The sequence below is a fragment of the Aquarana catesbeiana genome, linkage group LG13, assembly GCF_042186555.1.
Source record: "Aquarana catesbeiana isolate 2022-GZ linkage group LG13, ASM4218655v1, whole genome shotgun sequence".
NCBI lineage: Eukaryota > Metazoa > Chordata > Amphibia > Anura > Ranidae > Aquarana > Aquarana catesbeiana.
The window spans coordinates 160,695,925-160,716,328 of NC_133336.1; the positions used below are offsets into that span (position 1 = coordinate 160,695,925).

Genomic DNA, 20,404 nt, shown 5'->3' on the forward strand with positions numbered 1-20,404 from the left:
TACAGTCAGGTCCATAAATATTGGGACATCGACACAATTCTAATCTTTTTGGCTCTATACACCACCACAATGGATTTGAAATTAAACAAACAAGATGTGCTTTAACTGAAGACTTTCATCTTTAATTTGAGGGTATTTACATCCAAATCAGGTGAACGGTGTAGGAATTACAACAGTTTGCATATGTGCCTCACACTTTTTAAGGGACCAAAAGTAATGGGACAATTGGCTGCTCAGCTGTTCCACGGCCAGGTGTGTGTTATTCCCTCATTATCCCATTTACAAGGAGCAGATAAAAGGTCCAGAGTTCATTTCAAGTGGCTATTTGCATTTGGAATCTGTTGCTGTCAACTCTCAATATGAGATCCAAAGAGCTGTCACTATCAGTGAAGCAAGCCATCATAAGGCTGAGAAAACAAAACAAACCCATCAGAGAGATAGCAAAAACATTAGGTGTGGCCAAATCAACTGTTTGGAACATCCTTAAAAGGAAAGAACGCACCAGTGAGCTCAGCAACACCAAAAGACCCAGAAGACCACGGAAAACAACTGTGGTGGATGACCGAAGAATTCTTTCCCTGGTGAAAAAAATCACCCTTCACAACAGTTGGCCAGATCAAGAACACTCTCCAGGAGGTAGGTGTATGTGTGTCAAAGTCAACAATCAAGAGAAGACTTCACCAGAGTGAATACAGAGGGTTCACCACAAGATGTAAACCATTGGTGACCCTCAAAAACAGGAAGGCCAGATTAGAGTTTGCCAAACAACATCTAAAAAAGCCTTCACAGTTCTGGAACAAAATCCTATGGACAGATGAGACCAAGATTAACTTGTACCAGAGTGATGGGGAGAGAACAGTAAGGAGAAGGAAAGGAACTGCTCATGATCCAAAGCATACCACCTCATCAGTGAAGCATGGTGGTGGTAGTGTCATGGCGTGGGCATGTATGGCTGCCAAAGGAACTGGTTCTCTTGTATTTATTGATGATATGACTGCTGATGAATTCTGAAGTGTTTCGGGCAATATTATCTGCTCATATTCAGCAAAATGCTTCAAAACTCATTAGGACGGCGCTTCACAGTGCAGATGGACAATGACCCGAAGCATACTGCGAAAGTAACCAAAGAGTTTTTTAAGGGAAAGAAATGGAATGTTATGCAATGGCCAAGTCAATCACCTGACCTGAATCCGATTGAGCATGCATTTCACTTGCTGAAGACAAAACTGAAGGGAAAATGCTCCAAGAACAAGCAGGAACTGAAGACAGTTGCACTAGAGGCCTGGCAGAGCATCACCAGGGATGAAACCCAGCGTCTGGTGATGTCTATGTGTTCCAGACTTCAGGCTGTAATTGACTGCAAAGGATTTGCAACCAAGTATTAAAAAGTGAAAGTTTGATGGATAATTGTTAATCTGTCCCATTACTTTTGGTCCCTTAAAAAGTAGGAGGCACATATACAAACTGTTGTAATTCCTACACCGTTCACCTGATTTGGATATAAATACCCTCAGATTAAAGCTGAAAGTCTGCAGTTAAAGCACATCTTGTTAGTTTCATTTCAAATCCATTGTGGTGGTGTATAGAGCCAAAAAGATTAGAATTCGGTCGATGTCCCAATATTTATGGACCTGACTGTAGATACAAGAGATCCCTCCTGATCCACCTGCTTAATGCGGCCAGGGCGTGCATCCCACAAAAAATGGAAACATGCTAACCCCCCATCGGTTGGTCACTGTATGGCTGTGGTTAATGAGATCAATGATATGGAATGCCAAACAGCGGCCATGAAATGTAAGGAGGAAAAATTCCGCAAAACGGTATTATTGGCATGACTCAGTGTCACGAGATTATGCTTTGTACCTGTCTCCTTGAATTGTACGGGCTCAGGCCCAGTAGTGATTGACTGCTTGGTAGTCTTTGGCTTCTTGGGCAAACACCAGCCCCTGTAAGAATTTCTTGCTTTTCCTCTTCCCTTTCCTTTTTTCTCACTCATTCCTCCATGATCCCCATCTATGTTCTAATTTAGGTTTTATAGAAAAGAAAAAAATAAACCATGCTCTTTTGGATTTAACCTGCGTGGGTCGAACCCCTGTTTACACACTAGTATTACATGTTCTTGTATTGTATGTTCTGGGGGCCTTGTTCGGAATGAACACTTTCCATATAATCGGATTCCTAATGGCAACGGAATTAAACAAGACGACACGGTTCCGAAAGTGCATTGACATATTTCATTGTTATTTCTGTTAAATGCTTTATGAAGGTTTCTGCCATGTTCGGCACACTATTTTCTTTGTAGAACTGTACTATGTGCTTTGCTGAAGAGTGAAATAAAAAATTATAAATGGAAAAAAAAAGATATGTGTTTCAGCACCTTAATTATGCGTGCATTTGCGCTTACGTTTCACTTATTCCCACAAATACCTGTTAAGCCTGCCACATAAGTTCACCTAATGCAGATTTAAGCTGGCCATACACAATTTTGCTTAAAATTGCTTGTCCTACAAACATTTGTTAAAGTTTCTAGTTGTTAGTGAGGTCAAATCAATGTTCATGTTCGACCTCAGTGACAAGAAAATTTGAATGAGCAGAATGGAATTTTTTTCTCAAACAAATCAATTTCCAACAGTGCTGTGTAGTTTCCGCTCAGGAAAGTCCGTTTGTTCCAAAATCAAATGCTAACAGAAAACAAAAATTTGAAGTACTTTTGAACAACATTTGTTGAGTCATAGGTTGTACTGAGATTTTTTTTTTTACAAGTGTTTGCATGAACGGTCATTAGAAACTACTAGTTTATGGCCAGCTTTAGTTAAACTTTAAGTATTCCTTTAACTACTTCAGCCCCAGAAGGATTTGCCCTCTTTCTGACCAGGTCATTTTTTGCCATATGGCACGCTATTGTCACAAGTGGGTGGGTTCGGGATGCAATGCTCGTGCCCCAAGCCCAATCTTTTTCAAGCCAATTAGAGCCTCAGGCTCTAATCATGTGGCTTGAAAAAAAAAATCATACAAACGCCCCTGCACCCCTAATGGACCGGCTGCTCCTGATAAGACCCCTTTCACATGGATTAGACTCCGTCAAGCAGATCCGCCTGCTCAGCGGGGGATCTGTCTGCTGATCCCCGCTGAGCAGGTGGATGACATGCCTGCTATTCTCTATGGGGCGGTCAAAATGCAACGGACCTCCTGTCCATTCCCTTCAGATACCATCCAATCTGCTAAATAGATGGGAAATGGAATCCCCATCCGTCTGTTTTTAACAGACTAGACTGGACTGGATCGGATGCAGGCAGGTGTAAACGGATACATGTCCATTTACATCAGCCTCTCCATAGAGAGCAATGGGTGGCCTGAAAAACGGACAGACAGACCAGATCTGCTTGTGTGAAAGGGGGCTAAGGCCTTGTTCACACAGGGCATACACAGCGTACCTTTACAGGGATGGACAGGTGTTCCGTGCATCTCTCTGCAGGCAGTCCCATTTTCATTTGGGATGCAGCAATTGCACGAACAGAGCCGTTGCTCCAAATTTTACATCCATGTAGGTCCGCATGCATGTCCCTGAGCTCACACTGCATTCGGAGTCATGTACCCACACCCGCACGGATATCAGATTGGGAACAGCAGCTATGCCTGTACAGCCATTGCATCCCAATAGACATAAATGGGACTGCCTGTACGGGTATGCATTAAACGGGTAAACATGGCCCCCCATGGCCCTCCATGGGCGTACACTTTAGTATGCCACATGTGAACGATGCTTTAGTAGCAATTTAGCAGGAATTTTGTTATGATGTGTTTATGTATACTATTAATGATTTTAGTGTATTTTTAGCAAAAATATTGTTTTAATAAACATTTGCGCAAATATCGCACTGCCTTAAAAATCAGTGGCACCTTTTTTTTATTCTATTGGCCATGTGCTTTCAGAAAATGTATGGCTTTGGGGGACTTTTACAAATTCTGAAAGGTGTAAGTGAAAAATGAAAACAAGATTTTTGGAGAACTTTTTTGGTATGTTCGTTTTTCACCATTTTGCAAAAAGGCGCAATTTAAAATTTACAAATATTTGTTATTAATTAACTCCTTTCAGGTTAAGCTTTTATATTTAGTATGGATTTAGCAGAAATTTTGTAAAATTAGCTGTGTTTTTTTTTCTGCTACTAATGGTTTTAGTGTATTTTTTGCGAATATATTGGTTTGATAAACATTTGCGCAAATACCGCGGGGTCTAAAAATCAGTAGCACCTTCTTTTGAATATAAAGGTCATATGCTTTCAGAAAATATATGGTTTTGGGGGTCTTTCACAAATTCTGAAAGCCGTAAGGGAAAAATGAAAACCTTCAGATTGTTAGAGAAATTTGGATATTTACATTTTTGCATACATTCGATTTTCACCATTTTGCAAAAAGGTAAAATGTAAAAATTACAAATATTTGTTATTTATTAACTCAATACAGGTTAAGCTTTTATATTTAGTAGAAATTTTGTAAAATGTGCTGTGTATTTATCTGCTAATCATGATTTTAGTGGATTCTTATTAAAAATATTGTTTTGATAAACATTTGCGCAAATTTCGTGGGACCTTAGAAATCAGTAACAACTTCTTTTTATTCTACTGGTCATGTGCTTTCAGAAAAGATATGCTTTGGGGGGCCTTTACAAGCTTTGAAAGCTATAAGTGAAAAATAAAAAGGATTAAGTTGGAGTACTATCATGGTGGAAGGGATCATGCAGCTGACCTTAAAGTGTTACTAAACCCAGGACCCTGCATTCACTATATCTGGTCTCCGACAGCACACAGAACATGGAAATGCAATGATTTAAGTCAATATAAACTGCTATAACCTTTTTTTCGTCAGCAGTATAAAGCAGTCTTATGACTTCTATGAGCATCTGGTTAAAAATTGTAAGAGGAGCTTTCACTCTATAATCTGACTGTCTTTTGAGGCTGCATGACCCCTGAACCTCTGTCTGGACAGTGTTGATTGGCTCTGTGCTGATTACATGCACCCTCCCACCCTCACTGCGGATGATAAAACCTCTTAGGTTCCACAGTGAGTATAACACGCTGTCAGGGCTGGCTCAGCCCTTCCTTCTCTGAACTGGCCACTCAGCTGTTGGCTAATTGCCAGCTCTCTTCTCTCTCCACAGTTAATCTGGGACTGCTCATCAGTCCCGCCTACTTAAAGACGTTGGCGAAGGCCATGAATTCAGAAGATACAGTCAATCCACTTGTTGGTAATATTTTTTCCAGACTGGGTGAGCAAGATGCATGGATCAGTTTGCCATTGCGCTGCAAACGCTCCTGAGTTGCACGGCTCACCTGGAATCCCCCACTGTGGCTGCTCCAGTACAACATGAGTTGCAGGCCTTCCCTGCTGCTGCGCCAGTCTCTGTGCAGGCACCCGCCTTGAGTGTTACCTCTATAAGAGGTATGTCTGGTTCCGCCCTGCTTCCCCAGCGATTTGGGGGCGATCCAGTTCAATGCAGAGGGTTTCTCAACCAAATTGAGATATACCTTGAGATGCTGCCCCAGGCGTTTCCCACGGGCAGAAGCAAAGTAGGGTTCATGATATCTTTGCTTTCTGAGAGAGCCTTGGCCTGGGCTAACCCTCTATGGGAGACGCAAAAACCTGTTGTCTTGAGTTGCCCTGAGTTTGTGGCCTCCTTTCAAAGGGTATTTGATGTTCCCGCACGCTCTGCTTCTGCTGCCAAGTGCCTCATGTCCATCAAACAGAGTACGAGAACTGCTGCCGACTACGCCATTGAGTTCCATACTCTGGCAGCAGAGGTTGCTTGGAACAATGAGGCCCTCGTGGCTGCTTTTTCTCATGGTCTCTCAGATTCAAGGATGAGATAGCAGCCCGAGATATACCCACTGAGCTGGAGAGCTTTTCGTTTGCCATCCTCATTGACTCCAGACTCAGAGAAAGACTTTCTTTTAAGGAGCACTTGCGGAAGCATCCTGTATGTATGTTTGCCTCCAAGCTCTGCAGTCCCACCCGTGCCTCCCTCACCTCTCATGCCTCCTGGTACCGAGTCGGTCAGTGAAGATGAACCCATGCACTTGGGCTTCACGCGTCTCTCTGCGGATGAGAGAGCCTTTAGGAGGAGGGAGAGATTGTGCCTTTATTGTGGCCAGGCAGGTCACTTTTTGAAGTTTTGTCCTACCCGTCCTGGGAACACCTGAACCTTGAGGTCCTTAGGCGGTCTCAAGGCTGCCTTTGTTTCTGCTCTTGTGTTGGCACATCCTGATCCCACGTTACCTTTTATCCTTGAGGTTGATGCTTCTGAGACTATTGTTGGTGCCCTTCTGTCTCAACGTCCTACCTCTGAGAGTGCTATGCATCTTTGTGGCTACTTTTCCAAGAAATTGTCACCTGCGGAGTGCAATTATGAGATTGGTGACAGAGAGCTGTTGGCAATCATTTTAGCCCTGACAGATTGGAGACATCTCCTCTAAGGTACCACTGTGCCGGTTCTCATTCTTACTGACCATAAGAAGCTCACATTCTTGTCTGAGGCTAAACGCCTCTCTCCCAGAAGGGCGTGATGGGCTCTTTTCTTGTCAAGTTTCAATTACATTGTCTCATTCTTACCCGGTACTAAGAATGTAAGGGCTGACGCCTTGTCACGACAATTTTCCTCCACTTCCAAGTTGGAGTCAGTTCTGGTTCCTATGATTCCTCCTGATCGTATTCTGGCTACAGTTCGCACCAGTCTTACTTCTCCTTTGGGTGACAAAATTCTTGCTGCTCAGGTCCATGCTACTCCTGAGAAACCTTGTGACTGCTGCTTTGTCCCAGAATGTTCCGTACTGCTGTGCTCCAGACTTACCATTCTCCCCAGGCTGCAGGCCACCCTGGGAAGAATCAACTCATTTGGGCCATTTCCCAACAATTCTGGTGGCCTAGTCTACGTGCTCATGTAACTGCCTTCGTAGCTGCCTGTTCCGTGTGTGCTCAGAGTAAGACTCCACGAGACCTTCCAGTGGGTCCCCTACAACCCATACCCAATGGAAAGAGGCCCTGGACCCACCTGTCTATGGATTTCATTGTGGAGTTGCCCAACTCCCAAGGCAACACGGTTATCCTTATGGTGGTTGACCGGTTCTCAAAGATGTGTCATTGTATTCCACTTAAAAAGTTGCCCACTTCTAAGGAACTGGCTTCCGTTTTTGCTCAGGAGATCTTTTGCTTACATGGGCTACCCAAGGTAATTGTCTCGGACAGGAGTAGTCAGTTTGTGTCCCGGTTCTGGCGAGCCTTTTGTGCACAGCTGGGAATTCAGCTTTCTTTCTCCTCTGCTTATCACCACAGTCTAATGGGGCCACAGAACGAGCCAATCAGTCCTTGGAGCAATTCCTACGTTGCTATACTTCTGACCATCACAACAACTGGTCTGACCCATTACCATGGGTGGAGTTTGCTCACAACAGTGCCTTGAATTCTGCTTCCCGGTTGTCTCCGTTTATGGCGAATCATAGTTTCCAACCTTCCATGTTGCCTGACTTGTTTGTTCCGCAGAGTACTCCTGCAATAGAGGAGCAGCTCCGTGGTCTTTGTTCAACTTGGGTACAAGTCCAGGAGGCTTTGCGTCATGCTAATGATAGGTACAGACTCCATGCTGACCGCAGACGCCTGCCCGCGCCTTCCTACCAGGTTGGGGACAGGATCTGGCTGTCATCTCGCAACCTCTGACTTTGTGTTCCCTCACTGAAGTTCGCACCTCAGGTTATTGGGCCTTTCCGTATCCTTCGCAGGATTAACCCAGGACCTTCCTCCTAGTATGCACATCTTAAATGTGTTTCATGTCTCCTTATTGAAACCATTGGTCTGCAACCGCTTTACCACCTCAGTGCCACGTCCTCACCCTATACAGGTTTAGAACCATGAGAATTATGAGGTATAATCCATTGTTGACTCCCGTAGGTTCCGTGGGCGCATACAGTACCTGGTGCATTGGAAGGGGTACGGTCCGTAGGAACACTCCTGGGTCTCAACCTCGGACGTACATGCCCCTGCCCTCCTCCGTGATTTCCATTGACGTTTTCCCCTCAAGCCCGGTGGTCCTTCGAGGGGGAGGGGTCGTTGAGGAGGGGGTACTGTCAGGGCTGGCTCAGCCCTTCCTTCTCTGAGCTGGCCGCTCAGCTGTCGGCTAATTGCCAGCTCTCTTCTCTCTCCACAGTTAACCAGCTGTTATGGATCTGCTCGTCAGTCACGCCTACTTAAAGACGTCCAGCTCACTTCCTTCCTGCCTTCGCCTTAGTCACATCACAAGAAACCATCTCCTGCGTTCCTGTTTAAAGACTGGCTTGCTGACATACCTTCTGGCTCCTTATCCTGCTTGCTGTTCCTCTACTTGGATCCCTGACTTCTGGCCTGGCTGATTACCAGATCTGGTTACTGAACTCTGGCTTGGCTGACTACCCCATCCAGTTACTGGACTCTGGCTATGCTTGACTACGCTTAATCTATTTACCTTTTTATTAATAAACAAGTGTGATTTAACTGTACTTCTGTCTCGGTCTGGTTCATGGTTTCTGACACACGCATGCTTTACTGCATATACAGACTTTATTTTACTGTTGGGGTTTGGTAAAACTTTAACCTCATAGCTGGAAGCAGCCATGGCTTTTTAAATACCCTAGGTTTATGGGCACTTTACTACTAAATTGTTCAGTCATTTGATTAGCTGAGTTGAAGTGTGCAAGAGAAGGTATCACACTAAATATATTTTCTAACCTTAAAAAAAAAAAAAAAGAAAAAAAAAATATAGAAAACGTAAAGCTGATTATAGTGAGTGCTATAACTCCATTAAATGCACCATAGTTACATAGTAGGTGAGGTTGAAAAAAGACACAAGTCCAACCTATGTGTGTGATTATATGTCAGTAAAGGCTAAACCTCTTGTCTTCTAATTTTAATGAGTGGCCACGAGTCTTGTTAAACTCCCTTCTTTTATCCCTATGGTGGGGTCACCAGTATAGTATTCGTATATCCCCTCTCAAGCGTATCTTCTCCAGCGAGGATAAGTTCAGTGCTCGAACTTACCAGTCCAAGGTTTTAGCACACATCAAAATACAGGATAAACATGTTTTATACTAGTGCAGTAAAACTTGTCAGAGTAAATTTGAAGCTGTCAAGCAGACCACCTTCTGAAAATGTAAGTTGATTTGGTGTCATGTTGACCTACTGGCTTCACACCAGTGCCTAAGTCTATGATCCAAAATAAATTTGCAGATCAGGAAAGGGAGAGTAAAGCCCATGGTCCGTGCTTCAAGTTACTGACTAAAAACAATAAAGAAAGCGGCACAGCATGACAACGGTCCAACTAGTATTTTTAAAGAAAAAGGTCAGCAATGGTAGCTTCCACTTTACTCTTTAGGCCACATGTTGAGAAACAAATACCAATACAAATAAAAGTTTAAACTTTTAAGTTTCTCACCTCTGGTGTAACATCTCTTGGAGCAAAGCCAGTTCCCCCTGTCGTTAGAATCAAGTTAAGTTCTTTTTCATCACACCAGTCTATTAACGACTCCTGGCATAAAAATAAATAAAATGTCAGTGAAATCATCTTCTTAAAAAATATAACATATAAATATAACAAAGCATTTCACTACAATCAATAGATTGAATGGAAAGTAATTTTAAGGACAAGTGTACTTTCGGACAAAGTACACTAACTGGCACGCTTGAAACCACACTAAAAAATCTTCTTCCAAATGCTTACTTATCTTAGTAGAACAGCAACCTTCTCAAAGATGTATCCTCTCTGGTAGAGCCTGTCCAATTTCCCATCAAAGACTTGTATAGAGTTATGTCCCAAAACTGGGGACACTCTGAAAATGGACCTATACAAACCTGTTATGGCTCAATGGGCATGCAAGGTCAAAGACAAAAAGGATTTTAGCAAGAACGGATAAAACAAAATAGAGGATCACAGCTGTTCTACTGAGGTAAGTAAGCATTTGGGAAAGGCAGTTTTATACCTCCCTAGAGTTCAGCTTTTACAATTTAGGGGAGCCATTCCTTCTTTACCGTAACACAGTATTCCTATTAAAAGGAGAAAGGATTCCTAAAATGTTAAAACCTTCATTACTGCTAGAGGTAGCAATGTAAGCTTACCAGCCTCCCATGGCTAAGGATGTTGCACTAAAGTTAAAGGATGACTAAGAGGAGAGTGGCCAGATGTAGCCAAGAGAACATGCCCCTTGTGAGAGTGCCAGTGCAAGCCTACAGATTTACTGCCACCTAGCCTGCACAAAATGGGCAAAAGAAAGAGCACTCAATGCCCACTCTCACTCAACCAGCGTTTTCATTGGGAATCAAGGCATACTTTAAAAATCCAAATGCGAATATTTCACATGGCCCTTCCAAGGTGGCAGCAACATGAGACTCAACAATTCTTATCAATAGAAATTTTCTTTCAACCTTACTGCCAGAAAAGATGGTAAACACTTTGGGTGATTGGAGAGGAGCGCCGATGTCCAAAAAGAGAAAGGTCTCACTTGATGAATTTTATAGTTATTTAATAAAGACAAAAGTAAATAAAGCCAACAAGTTTGGGGGGAATTGGCTCCCCCTGATTCAGGGAAATGAAAAGATGGTACATTCCACCATACTCTGGCCCACTTCCTACACCACCTCAAAAAGTAACACCACACAAACGTACCAGTACCTTGGAAACACAGTCAGCTGCAATTCTGTGAGGATCACAAACAATTTCCTAAAGTCACAATGCAGAGCACTCCTTAACTGGCCAATGACTACTTTGCCTTGGCCACAAGAATATTTCCTACATTTGCTTTAATCATTCATTCATATCCACTTCCTAGATCAGGTTTAGGGTTTCTTTTTACAGTTTTTACTTGGGTTGCAGTTTTTTTATTGTAAATAAAAAAATGTAAATAAAATAGAGATAACTCCCTATATCTGCAATTTGTGTGACTTTGAGGTGACATCCATAAAGTTAAAAAACATACCATTAAACACTGCACTTTTTTTTTTTTTTTTTACGCCCATCGTGAGTTGTGAGATACTATTGGGCAATTATCCCCATAACAAATAGAAAAGTTCCATACTATAAGACAACAATTACACCATGAAGTTAAAAATTCATGTGTACCTGCACCGATTTAAGCACTGGTAAATATAACATATATAACATAACATTGGTAAAAAGAACATCTAGGCTACTCAGCTGGATAAATCTGTGTCATCCTGAGCACCTCTCACCTGCACCTTATCTCATCCCTGCTCACATTGTTTCAGGAAATCTTTCCAATACGTGCCACGGCCACACCTTGATGCGTTTTGTCACATAGAACTTTGTATAAGTGATGAGACAATCTGGAGAGTCTGATGGTCACAGGGTGAGTGAGAAAAGAAACAAAATCCCCTTGTGGTGGACTTTTAAGGCACAGAAATTGTTTGAGAAAAATTAATCTAGTTTGAAAAATGTTTATTCAATGAAATAAGTACAAAATTTAAAAAACACATTAAGGGGGGCGTGGCTTGGCGCGGCAGAGATGGACGCTTAATACAGGAGCTCCGGTGGAACAGCAGCCTGAGCCCGTCTCTTAGCGCCGACAGCACTTCATAATGAACAGGAGGAACCTGGGAACACCCCGCACAAGATCTCGCCGTTCAGCGGCTGCATATAAAGGAAGGGACATATCGGATTTACTTAGAAATCTCCCGGCGGAGCGGATCAGCAAGTCGGGACCCAAGATGGCGACGCCGCATGTGGAGGATGAATTCAGCGAGGACTCTCAATCCACGGCGGATGACACTGGTAGGAACACTCCTCACCCTGATCTACCGCTCACCTACGCAGGCATGTCAGGCTTTGCAGCCGACATTAAAGCTACTTTCTCTGCAGCTATCACTGACTTAAAGTCCAGCATGATTGTACTCACAGACAAGATGGCCACTGCAGAAGCTGCAGGCAGAGGCAGAGACATAGCAATTCACCGCCTAGAGAAAGTTACCTCTACCCAAGCCCAACATCTTATTGAAATCAATAAGCATTTAGAAGATTTGGACAACAGGGGAAGGAGGAACAATATAAGGGTGAGGGGGATCCCCGAATCGGTGGAAGCTGAACAAATACTCCCAGCTCTGCAAAGAGTCTTTAACAGCCTGCTAGACAGACCAGAAGACACAGTCATAGAATTTGTGAGAGCCCACAGAGCACTCAGAGCTAGAGGCCCTGATACTATGCCGCCCCGGGATATCATTTGCTGTTTGCAAAACTTTTCTCTAAAAGAGGATATCATGCGCAGAGCACGCAGAAAATCATTTTTAATGGCGAGACTATTATGCTTTTTCATGACCTATCCCAGATAACTCTAAAGAACCGCAGAGCTCTGCGACCACTCCTTGACAAACTAAGAGAAAAGGACATTCGATACACGTGGCGCTTTCCATTTGCACTTCTGGTGAACCACAATGGCAGACAACATACACTAAGATCGCCTGAAGATCTACCGGATTTTTGTTAAGCACTTCAATTAGACCTCATAGAATTACCAGAATGGTATCAGGAGTTCTTATTACCTCCCCTGGAGAAGTCACAATCGAGATCACCACTTACTTCTCCAGATAAGCGGCATTCAAAGAAAATGAAATCTACACGCCCTGGTGGTCCTCAAGCCGGAACTCCAAACAACAGACCACACACTTCCAGGGGACTGGATGATGTCTGAAGACCCCTCTTCATAGATTCATTTCAGCAGACCAGTGAGTACGCAAATCTTATTCACGACAAAGATACCTTTGCCAGCTTTACAACACTTCACCATAATGATCTCGTCTTGTCAGTCGGGGTCGTTCGGATGGAAAAGACGCACCACCCACTTTGAACCCAATTCATCTATGGATCTGTCTTAGGGACCTACGTACTGAGGATCAAGACAAGTCATCATGGAGCGGTCAACACCAAGACTTCAAAAATTTATATTGACTATGCTCCTTATGAGGGAAGGATCAAGGAACTTTACAGTCATAAAGATGACAGAAATGGGTAAATCTAAGTTGTTAATGTTAGATAAATTGACAAACCCAAATAAAGGGTTAATATTGAAACTAAAGATGATGCGGGGGCAATGATAACAACAACGCTACGGAAATCCTTCCCTTGCACGTTTGTGCGTGGGGATGGCGGGAGACAGACCCCATTTAAAGGGGACCCCGCGGCCTCCACGTAACAGGGTGTCAATTCCCACAAGTTGCGGTTATTATTCTTTTAGTTCAGGTTTAACTCTTCATAAGTAGAGTCCACAGTTTCCTATATCAAGCATTTTAGGCACTAAGTTGACTAACACAACTACAGTTTTATTTACACAGGCTGCTACCGGTTTCAGCTCTAATAACTAGCGTTGTTTTATTACTACATTTAAATTTGTATTTCTAAAAGTCCGGGCAGTCATCCACTGCTCCCAACAAGTGCTCTCTAGCGGGAGGGATTTCTCCCGCTGAGTAGCACTAATTTAAACTACTTCCTTGGACCAACCTGGTAACCAGGGAGAAAACAGTATATCTTACTCCTTTTCCTAATTCTCTCTCTCTTACTCTCACTCCTACTTCTCTCTAAATATCTCACCCCCCCTTTTTTTTTTTTTTTTTCTTCTTCTTTAGGAATTGAAAAGTGTATTGATCATTAACAATTTATAGCTAAAATACTAACGGTCATTAAGCTTTGTTTCTAGATATTGTGCTGCCGGCTCTCTCTGAATCCACAAGATGGCGTACTCATCCCTGAGGCATTCTCCCACAGTGATTTCTCATAATACAAATGGTTTAAACATTCATGAAAAACGCACCGCTCTACTAAAAGAACTCAAAAAAGGTAGGCCCAAATTCGTATTTTTACAAGAGACACACTTCCAGACCGACAATGTCCCCAAACTGACTGACTCCTTTTTCACACAAACTTATCATGCAACTAATAGCATGGCTAAATCCAAGGGAGTGTCTATACTTATTAGTAGAGACGCTTCCTTTGAAGTCACAGATAAAATCGTGGACCCAGAGGGCAGGTTCCTATTCCTGAAGGGTAATTGTTCTGGCACTCCCATGACTCTAGCCAATGTTTATTTTCCCAACACAGCGCACGCAACATTTTGTAAACGCATTCTTGACAAACTCCGAGACTTCAGCTCAGGATGCCTTATTTTCGGAGGAGACTTCAATGTGCCGTTAAACCCTCTAACTGATACATCTACCGGTAAAACTTATATCACTTACAAAATTCTTAAAGATTAAAACACTACTCAACTCCCTACAATTAGTCGACTCATGGAGATTTTTGCATCCTAATGACAAAGATTATACCTTCTATTCAATTCCACACAACAGATACTCCAGAATAGACTATATCTTTATTACACAAAAAGACCTTGACAGGATCTCGGAAGCAAAAATAGGGATTCAAATTTTATCAGATCACGCCCCTACATCACTAACTTTAAATTTATCTGAATCTCCCTCAAAATCCAACCAATGGAGACTGAACTCAGCTTTACTGACAGACCCAATCTGGCTACCGCAAATTGCTAAGGCATTGAAAGATTACTTTGCGCACAACACCACACCTGAAGTAAACCCTCTGACAATATGGGAGGCCCATAAATGTACAATCAGAGGTGACCTCATTCGAGCTGGTTCCCAACGTAAAAAAGAAAGAGATAAACAAATTAAACATTTGACAGAGAAAATTCGTAGCCTGGAAACTTTACATAAACAATCACTGACAGAACAATCAGCAAGAGAACTTTTAGAAACCAGGAAGGCACTACAACAGATTTATGACACTAGGTCTAAAAGATTTTTATTCTTCAGGAAAAAAATCTATTAGGAACATGGTAACAAAACAGGCAAATTCTTAGCGAGAGCCCTGAAAGCCACAAGAACACAACACAATATCTCAGGCATTAGAACAAAAGAGGGAAAAATGGACATTACCACCAAACAAATCGCACGCAACTTTCACGAGTATTACACGGCCCTTTATAATCTACCTGCTTCACAAAAACCCAACGAGACGCAGGGAACAAGACAACAAAGTATTCAAAATTATCTTAAAGAATCCAAATTACCCACTCTGACAGCAGAAGACGTAACCTTACTAGAAAAACCCATTGAAGCTATAGAACTACAACAAACAATTAAAGACCTTAAACCAGGGAAAAGCCCAGGCCCTGATGGCTTCACAGCCATATATTATAAAACATTCCAGACCACTCTGCTTGGGCCGCTGCTGAGAGCACTGAACTACTTGTCACAACCCAGGGAGATCCCACCAAACTTTCTAGCAGCACACATTACAATTCTTCCCAAGCCACATAAAGACCCAGCAGAATGCGCCAGATACAGGCCAATTTCGCTTCTGAATTTAGACGTGAAACTGATGTCAAAAATAATAGCCAATAGGCTGAAACCTTTACTTCACAACCTAATAGGTGCTGAGCAAGCAGGTTTCATGCCTGGCAGAGAAACCAGAGACAATGTCATAAAAACGCTCAACTTGATTCATGCAACCAGGAGGGAGAACATCGAGGGCCTTCTCCTGTCGACCGATGCGGAGAAGGCCTTCGATAGAGTGGCCTGGGACTTTATGCTCGAGACTTGCAGGTATATTGGCTTGGGAAATCATATGACGACGTGGATCTCCTCTCTCTATTACAATCCCACGGCTCAACTCAAAATTAATGGTTCGCTTTCAGAAACAGTTAAAATTAAAAATGGTACGAGACAGGGATGTCCCCTCTCACCAATTTTATTTATTCTAACACTGGAACCATTCATTAGACGGATTGTAGCAGAGAAAGCAATAAACGGTTTTAAAATAGCCGGGAAAGAGTTCAAGGTAGAGGCTTACGCGGATGACCTGTTATTTTTTATATCTAACCCCCATATTTCTCTCCCTACTTTATTAAAAGAATTTTCTGCATATGGTCGTCTCTCCAACCTAAAAATTAACTATTCCAAGTCCGAAGCAATGAACATTAACATACCCACGAATAAAATAGAAGCTATCAAATCTAACTGCCCCTTCAAGTGGGAAAATTCAGCACTTAAATACTTAGGAGTGTGGCTGACTCCCCAGATTTCCCAAATTTATGAACGCAATTTTACCCCGCTATTAAAGTCAATCTGCTCGGATCTCCAAACTTGGCACGCGAAAGGTTTTTCGTGGTTTGGACGCATTGCTATATGTAAAATGACTATACTACCAAGAGTCCTGTACTTATTTAGAAACCCACCAATTAAGGTCCCCCAAAGTTTCTTTAAAGCCTTAAACACAACCCAAATGAAATTTGTTTGGGCCCACAAAAAACCCAGAATTCGCTGCACAGTACTCACACAACCTAAAGAGAAAGGAGGGATGGGAATCCCAGACTTCCGTGCGTATTACTTGGCAGCACACATCACAAGGATAGTTGACTGGCATTGTCATCACAAAATTAAAGATTGGGTAGAGCTGGAAGAAGCAGTGAGTCAAACCCCAATTAGGTTCTCGCCATCGATCCCATGGACTAGCCTTCCGGCAGATATGAAATCTCACCCTCTCATAGGCACCACGCTTGCAATTTTTCATAAACTAACCTCACAAATTTCTCTTCTCACTTAAGCCCACTCACACCACTACAAGACAACCCTGACTTTATACCAGGCATTAAAAACCGCCCCCTATGGTCTACAAGTGCAAACAGAACATTACTAGCCATGGACTGCTTTTGCAACCAAGACTTTAGAGACTTTACTGATTTAAAAGCAGTGAATAACATTCCAGACCTACCTTTATGGACCTACTTTCAATGCCGAAGCTACCTGAATCAAACAGGGAAAAAAACTAACTTTAATAGACCAATGACAGACATAGAAGAGGCCTGCAAGACAGGAGAACCGATTCACAAAACGACTTCCTTAGCTTACAAATGGATACAAAATGGAGCTGGTGCGGTTGACCATGGATTCAGGGAAAGCTGGTCGAAAGCATTAGAGATTTCATTGTCAGACGAACAATGGAGAAAAGCGTGCATTTTCGCCCATAAATGCTCACTGAGTACAAGCACTCAGGAAACAGCATACAAGTTGCTTACCCAATGGTATGCCACGCCGGCAAGGCTGCACTCTTGGTTGCCAGATTACCCTGACACATGTTGGCGCTGCCATAATGAAAAAGGAACTCTGCTACATATTTGGTGGCAGTGTCCTGTGCTAGAACCGTATTGGTCGGAAGTTAAGGAGATTATTCTCCAAATCACTGAGACATCATTAACATTAGACGCGGCGGGGTGCCTCCTCCATGTCACTGATTTCCCTATCAAAAAGTATAAACATTCACTTTCTAAACACTTGCTGAACGCTGCAAAAGCTCTGATTCCAATCCACTGGAAATCTACAAAAATAACAACTATTAGAGACTGGCTCAGTAAGATTTCAGAGATACGTGAGATGGAGGAGACTATAGCCCAGGCAGGAGAAAATGTTGAGCGCTTCCATAAAACATGGAACCCTTGGATAATCTTTAGATACTCTCAGAAATACTCAAACCCAGATTAGGGAGTTTAAACCTCACAGTAGGATCAAACACAGATCATTTACTTTCCCAACAAATATTGATGGTTACTATTTACTTTATAGGAATGTTTGTTATGAATGAACCAAATCTAGAAAAAGAATACTCGTTATAAGACATGGGGGTTTTTACCCATCTGATTAGGTATATGCTATAGATTGCTTTCTACTCTTTCCATTTCCTTACTACTTTTTATTCTTAACAACTGAATAACATTTGACAAAACTTTGAGACACTATTAAAAATGCACTTAACCAGGGGAGCAAGTCTCTACATTTGAAAACAATTGAATGGTACAAACTGTCAGAGTCAATGTTGACTCATAGATATATTCTATATATGTTTTTCTTCTTTCTGTTTTATAATGGAGCTGCGATTCCATAGTTGCACTATTTTCACTTCAATAAACTTTGATGTTAAAAAAAAACACATTAAAAAGATACAATAGAACAAATTTACAGTGTTGTCATCACTACATAGTACAAGTAGTAAACCAGTAATTCTTGCACCCGACGCGTTTCGGAGCACATATGTATCTCCTTCCTCAAGGGTATAATTAAGCGAGAATACTAAATGTTATATATATTGAGATGACAACCCTTTCAGACCATGCAGAATGCAAAAAGATGTTCCCAGTTTGCTTGAATCGGAGATCCAACACAAGTGGCGTGCCTCAAAAAGAGGGGTGCCTAGCATGAAACGCTGACCCAGTTCCCCCACACACAAACCAGACCAGGAGGAGAGGCCAGGGGACCCACTGGGGCCAAAAAGAGGAAAAAGACTCCGCCAATGGTGAGTAAGAACCACTTGAGTGTGCGAGAACGTTATTTGTTGTAGAGAGCACAGTCACCACAACTATTGAACTTGTGACCGTTCACTCCAGCATCCAGCACAGAACTGACCAACACAGTTCATCTTTGAAACACTTATATTTATTTTTATTCATTTTTGTTTTTTGACATCACAGATCCCACCACACAACTCACAATCCACCTCTCTCTCCTCTCCCTTTTATCCTGTTACTTGCTAGTATCCTTCTGCTATCCTATGTTTTCCACCATCTCCATGTCCCTACCATCCTTGACTCAGCTCTTTTACTTATGTATACATATCTTTATGCCAATACTCATTTGATTTTACTTTACTACTTTATATACCTGACAAACATACTCATGTCTATAGCCTATACTCTTTATGGACTAACGAGGTTTCTAGGGATACATCATTACACCACCATTGCACAATCACAGTTCACCTCTCTCCTTTCTTTTCTATCTTGTCACCTGTTAGTATCCCTCTGCTATCCTATGTTTCTTATCATCTCCATGTCCCCTACTATTTTCGGGCCCAGGCCTTTCATGCATGCTTACATATCTTTATGCCAGTACTTAATGATTCTACTTTACTACTTTAGAAGCCTCACAAACATACTTATGTTCAACAGCCTATACTCTTTAGGACGAACGAGGTCTCTTGGGATACATCACTACACCCATGCCATGCCTGCTCTCCATTTGGCCCCTGGCGGGGTCCCATCTGACTCCGCCCCCTCAGCTCCCTGGTGAGGCACCTGCTGCCGCCATCTTGGAGCTGCACACCTGTTAGCCATGGTCAAGCTCAGTGGTGAGTATGGGGACCCATAACCCCTCCTACCCTGTGCCTTCATATTTATAATCAATACTGTGCCATATTGCCAAATACATACTTTTTTCATCCTAGGTACATTGTTACACACATCCACCCCTGAAGAGCGAGCTGGATCTCGCAAAACTAGTCGGGTAGTATGATGCCCGGTATCTATGACTGCAATTACATCTATGTACCAATATCTCTTGTTTATGTACCTTTTTTAAATTGGCAACTGTTGGTGTTATCTATGCATGTAAACAATTTTACTTGAATAAACCTTATACTGTATTTACTACTGTTATGTTTACTGGCGGAAACGGTACCCACTTAATTTAAAGTCCCGGGCGAATCCTTTGTTTTATTATGTTACAGGGATGGAAGTATGTTACTGGGGACACCACACCTTTCCGCTTTCTTCACTGTGAAATATGAGTGCATTTGCCACTGGCATTAGACTTTTTTTTTTTAATAAATGTTTTTAAAAGGTATAGCACTATTTGGAGTAGTGTATTTTTTTAATTATATACTCTGGATATCATTAGATGTATGCAATACTCAGGAGTTGAATAGAACCCGCTTAGGAATTACAATTGCCACACAGCATACACGACCGGAAATTTTTGTATGGTCATAGAGTGTAGGTGTACGTGTGTCAGTGTTGATAATCCTATCCCATATCCCTGTATATTGTGTTCTTTAAGATGCACGTCCCAGAGTATTGTAAAGATATCAATACTCCCCGCTGACACCACCAATTGTGGAAGAGAGTTCCACATTCTTACCGCCCTGACAGTAAAAAACCCTCTGTGCAGGTTTAGGTTAAATCGCTTCTCCTCCAATCTCATTGTGTGGCCCTGCATCCTCTTAACCCCATGAGATTGAATAGCTTTTTTCCTATGCTGGGATCACCATTAAGGTATTTGTATATCGCTATCATGTCCCCTCTCAAGCATCTTTTCTCCAGCAAGAATAAATGTAGTGCTTGTAGTCATTTCTCATATTTGAGGTCCTCCAGTCCCTTTATTAATTTAGTTGCCCTTCTTGGGACTCTCTCCAGCTCCAGCTCATCCCTTCTGAGAACTGGTGACCAGAACTGGACGGAATACTCCAGATGTGGCCGGACCAGAGTTTTATAAAGGGGCAGGATTATAGTTTTATCTATGGCGTATATCCCCTTTTTTA

At 42.3% G+C, this 20,404-nt stretch overlaps 1 protein-coding gene across 27 annotated transcripts in view; it reads right to left on the reverse strand.

The window, feature by feature from the left end:
* GPHN (gephyrin) overlaps window positions 1-20,404 on the reverse strand; it is an 877,053-nt gene that overhangs the window by 484,165 nt on the left and 372,484 nt on the right. For all 27 annotated transcript variants that reach the window (XM_073610658.1, XM_073610659.1, XM_073610665.1 and 24 more), the window contains exon 4: window positions 9,455-9,547. In XM_073610658.1, coding sequence (XP_073466759.1) covers window positions 9,455-9,547 — 93 coding nt within the window. The remainder of the gene's footprint in view (window positions 1-9,454; window positions 9,548-20,404) is intronic.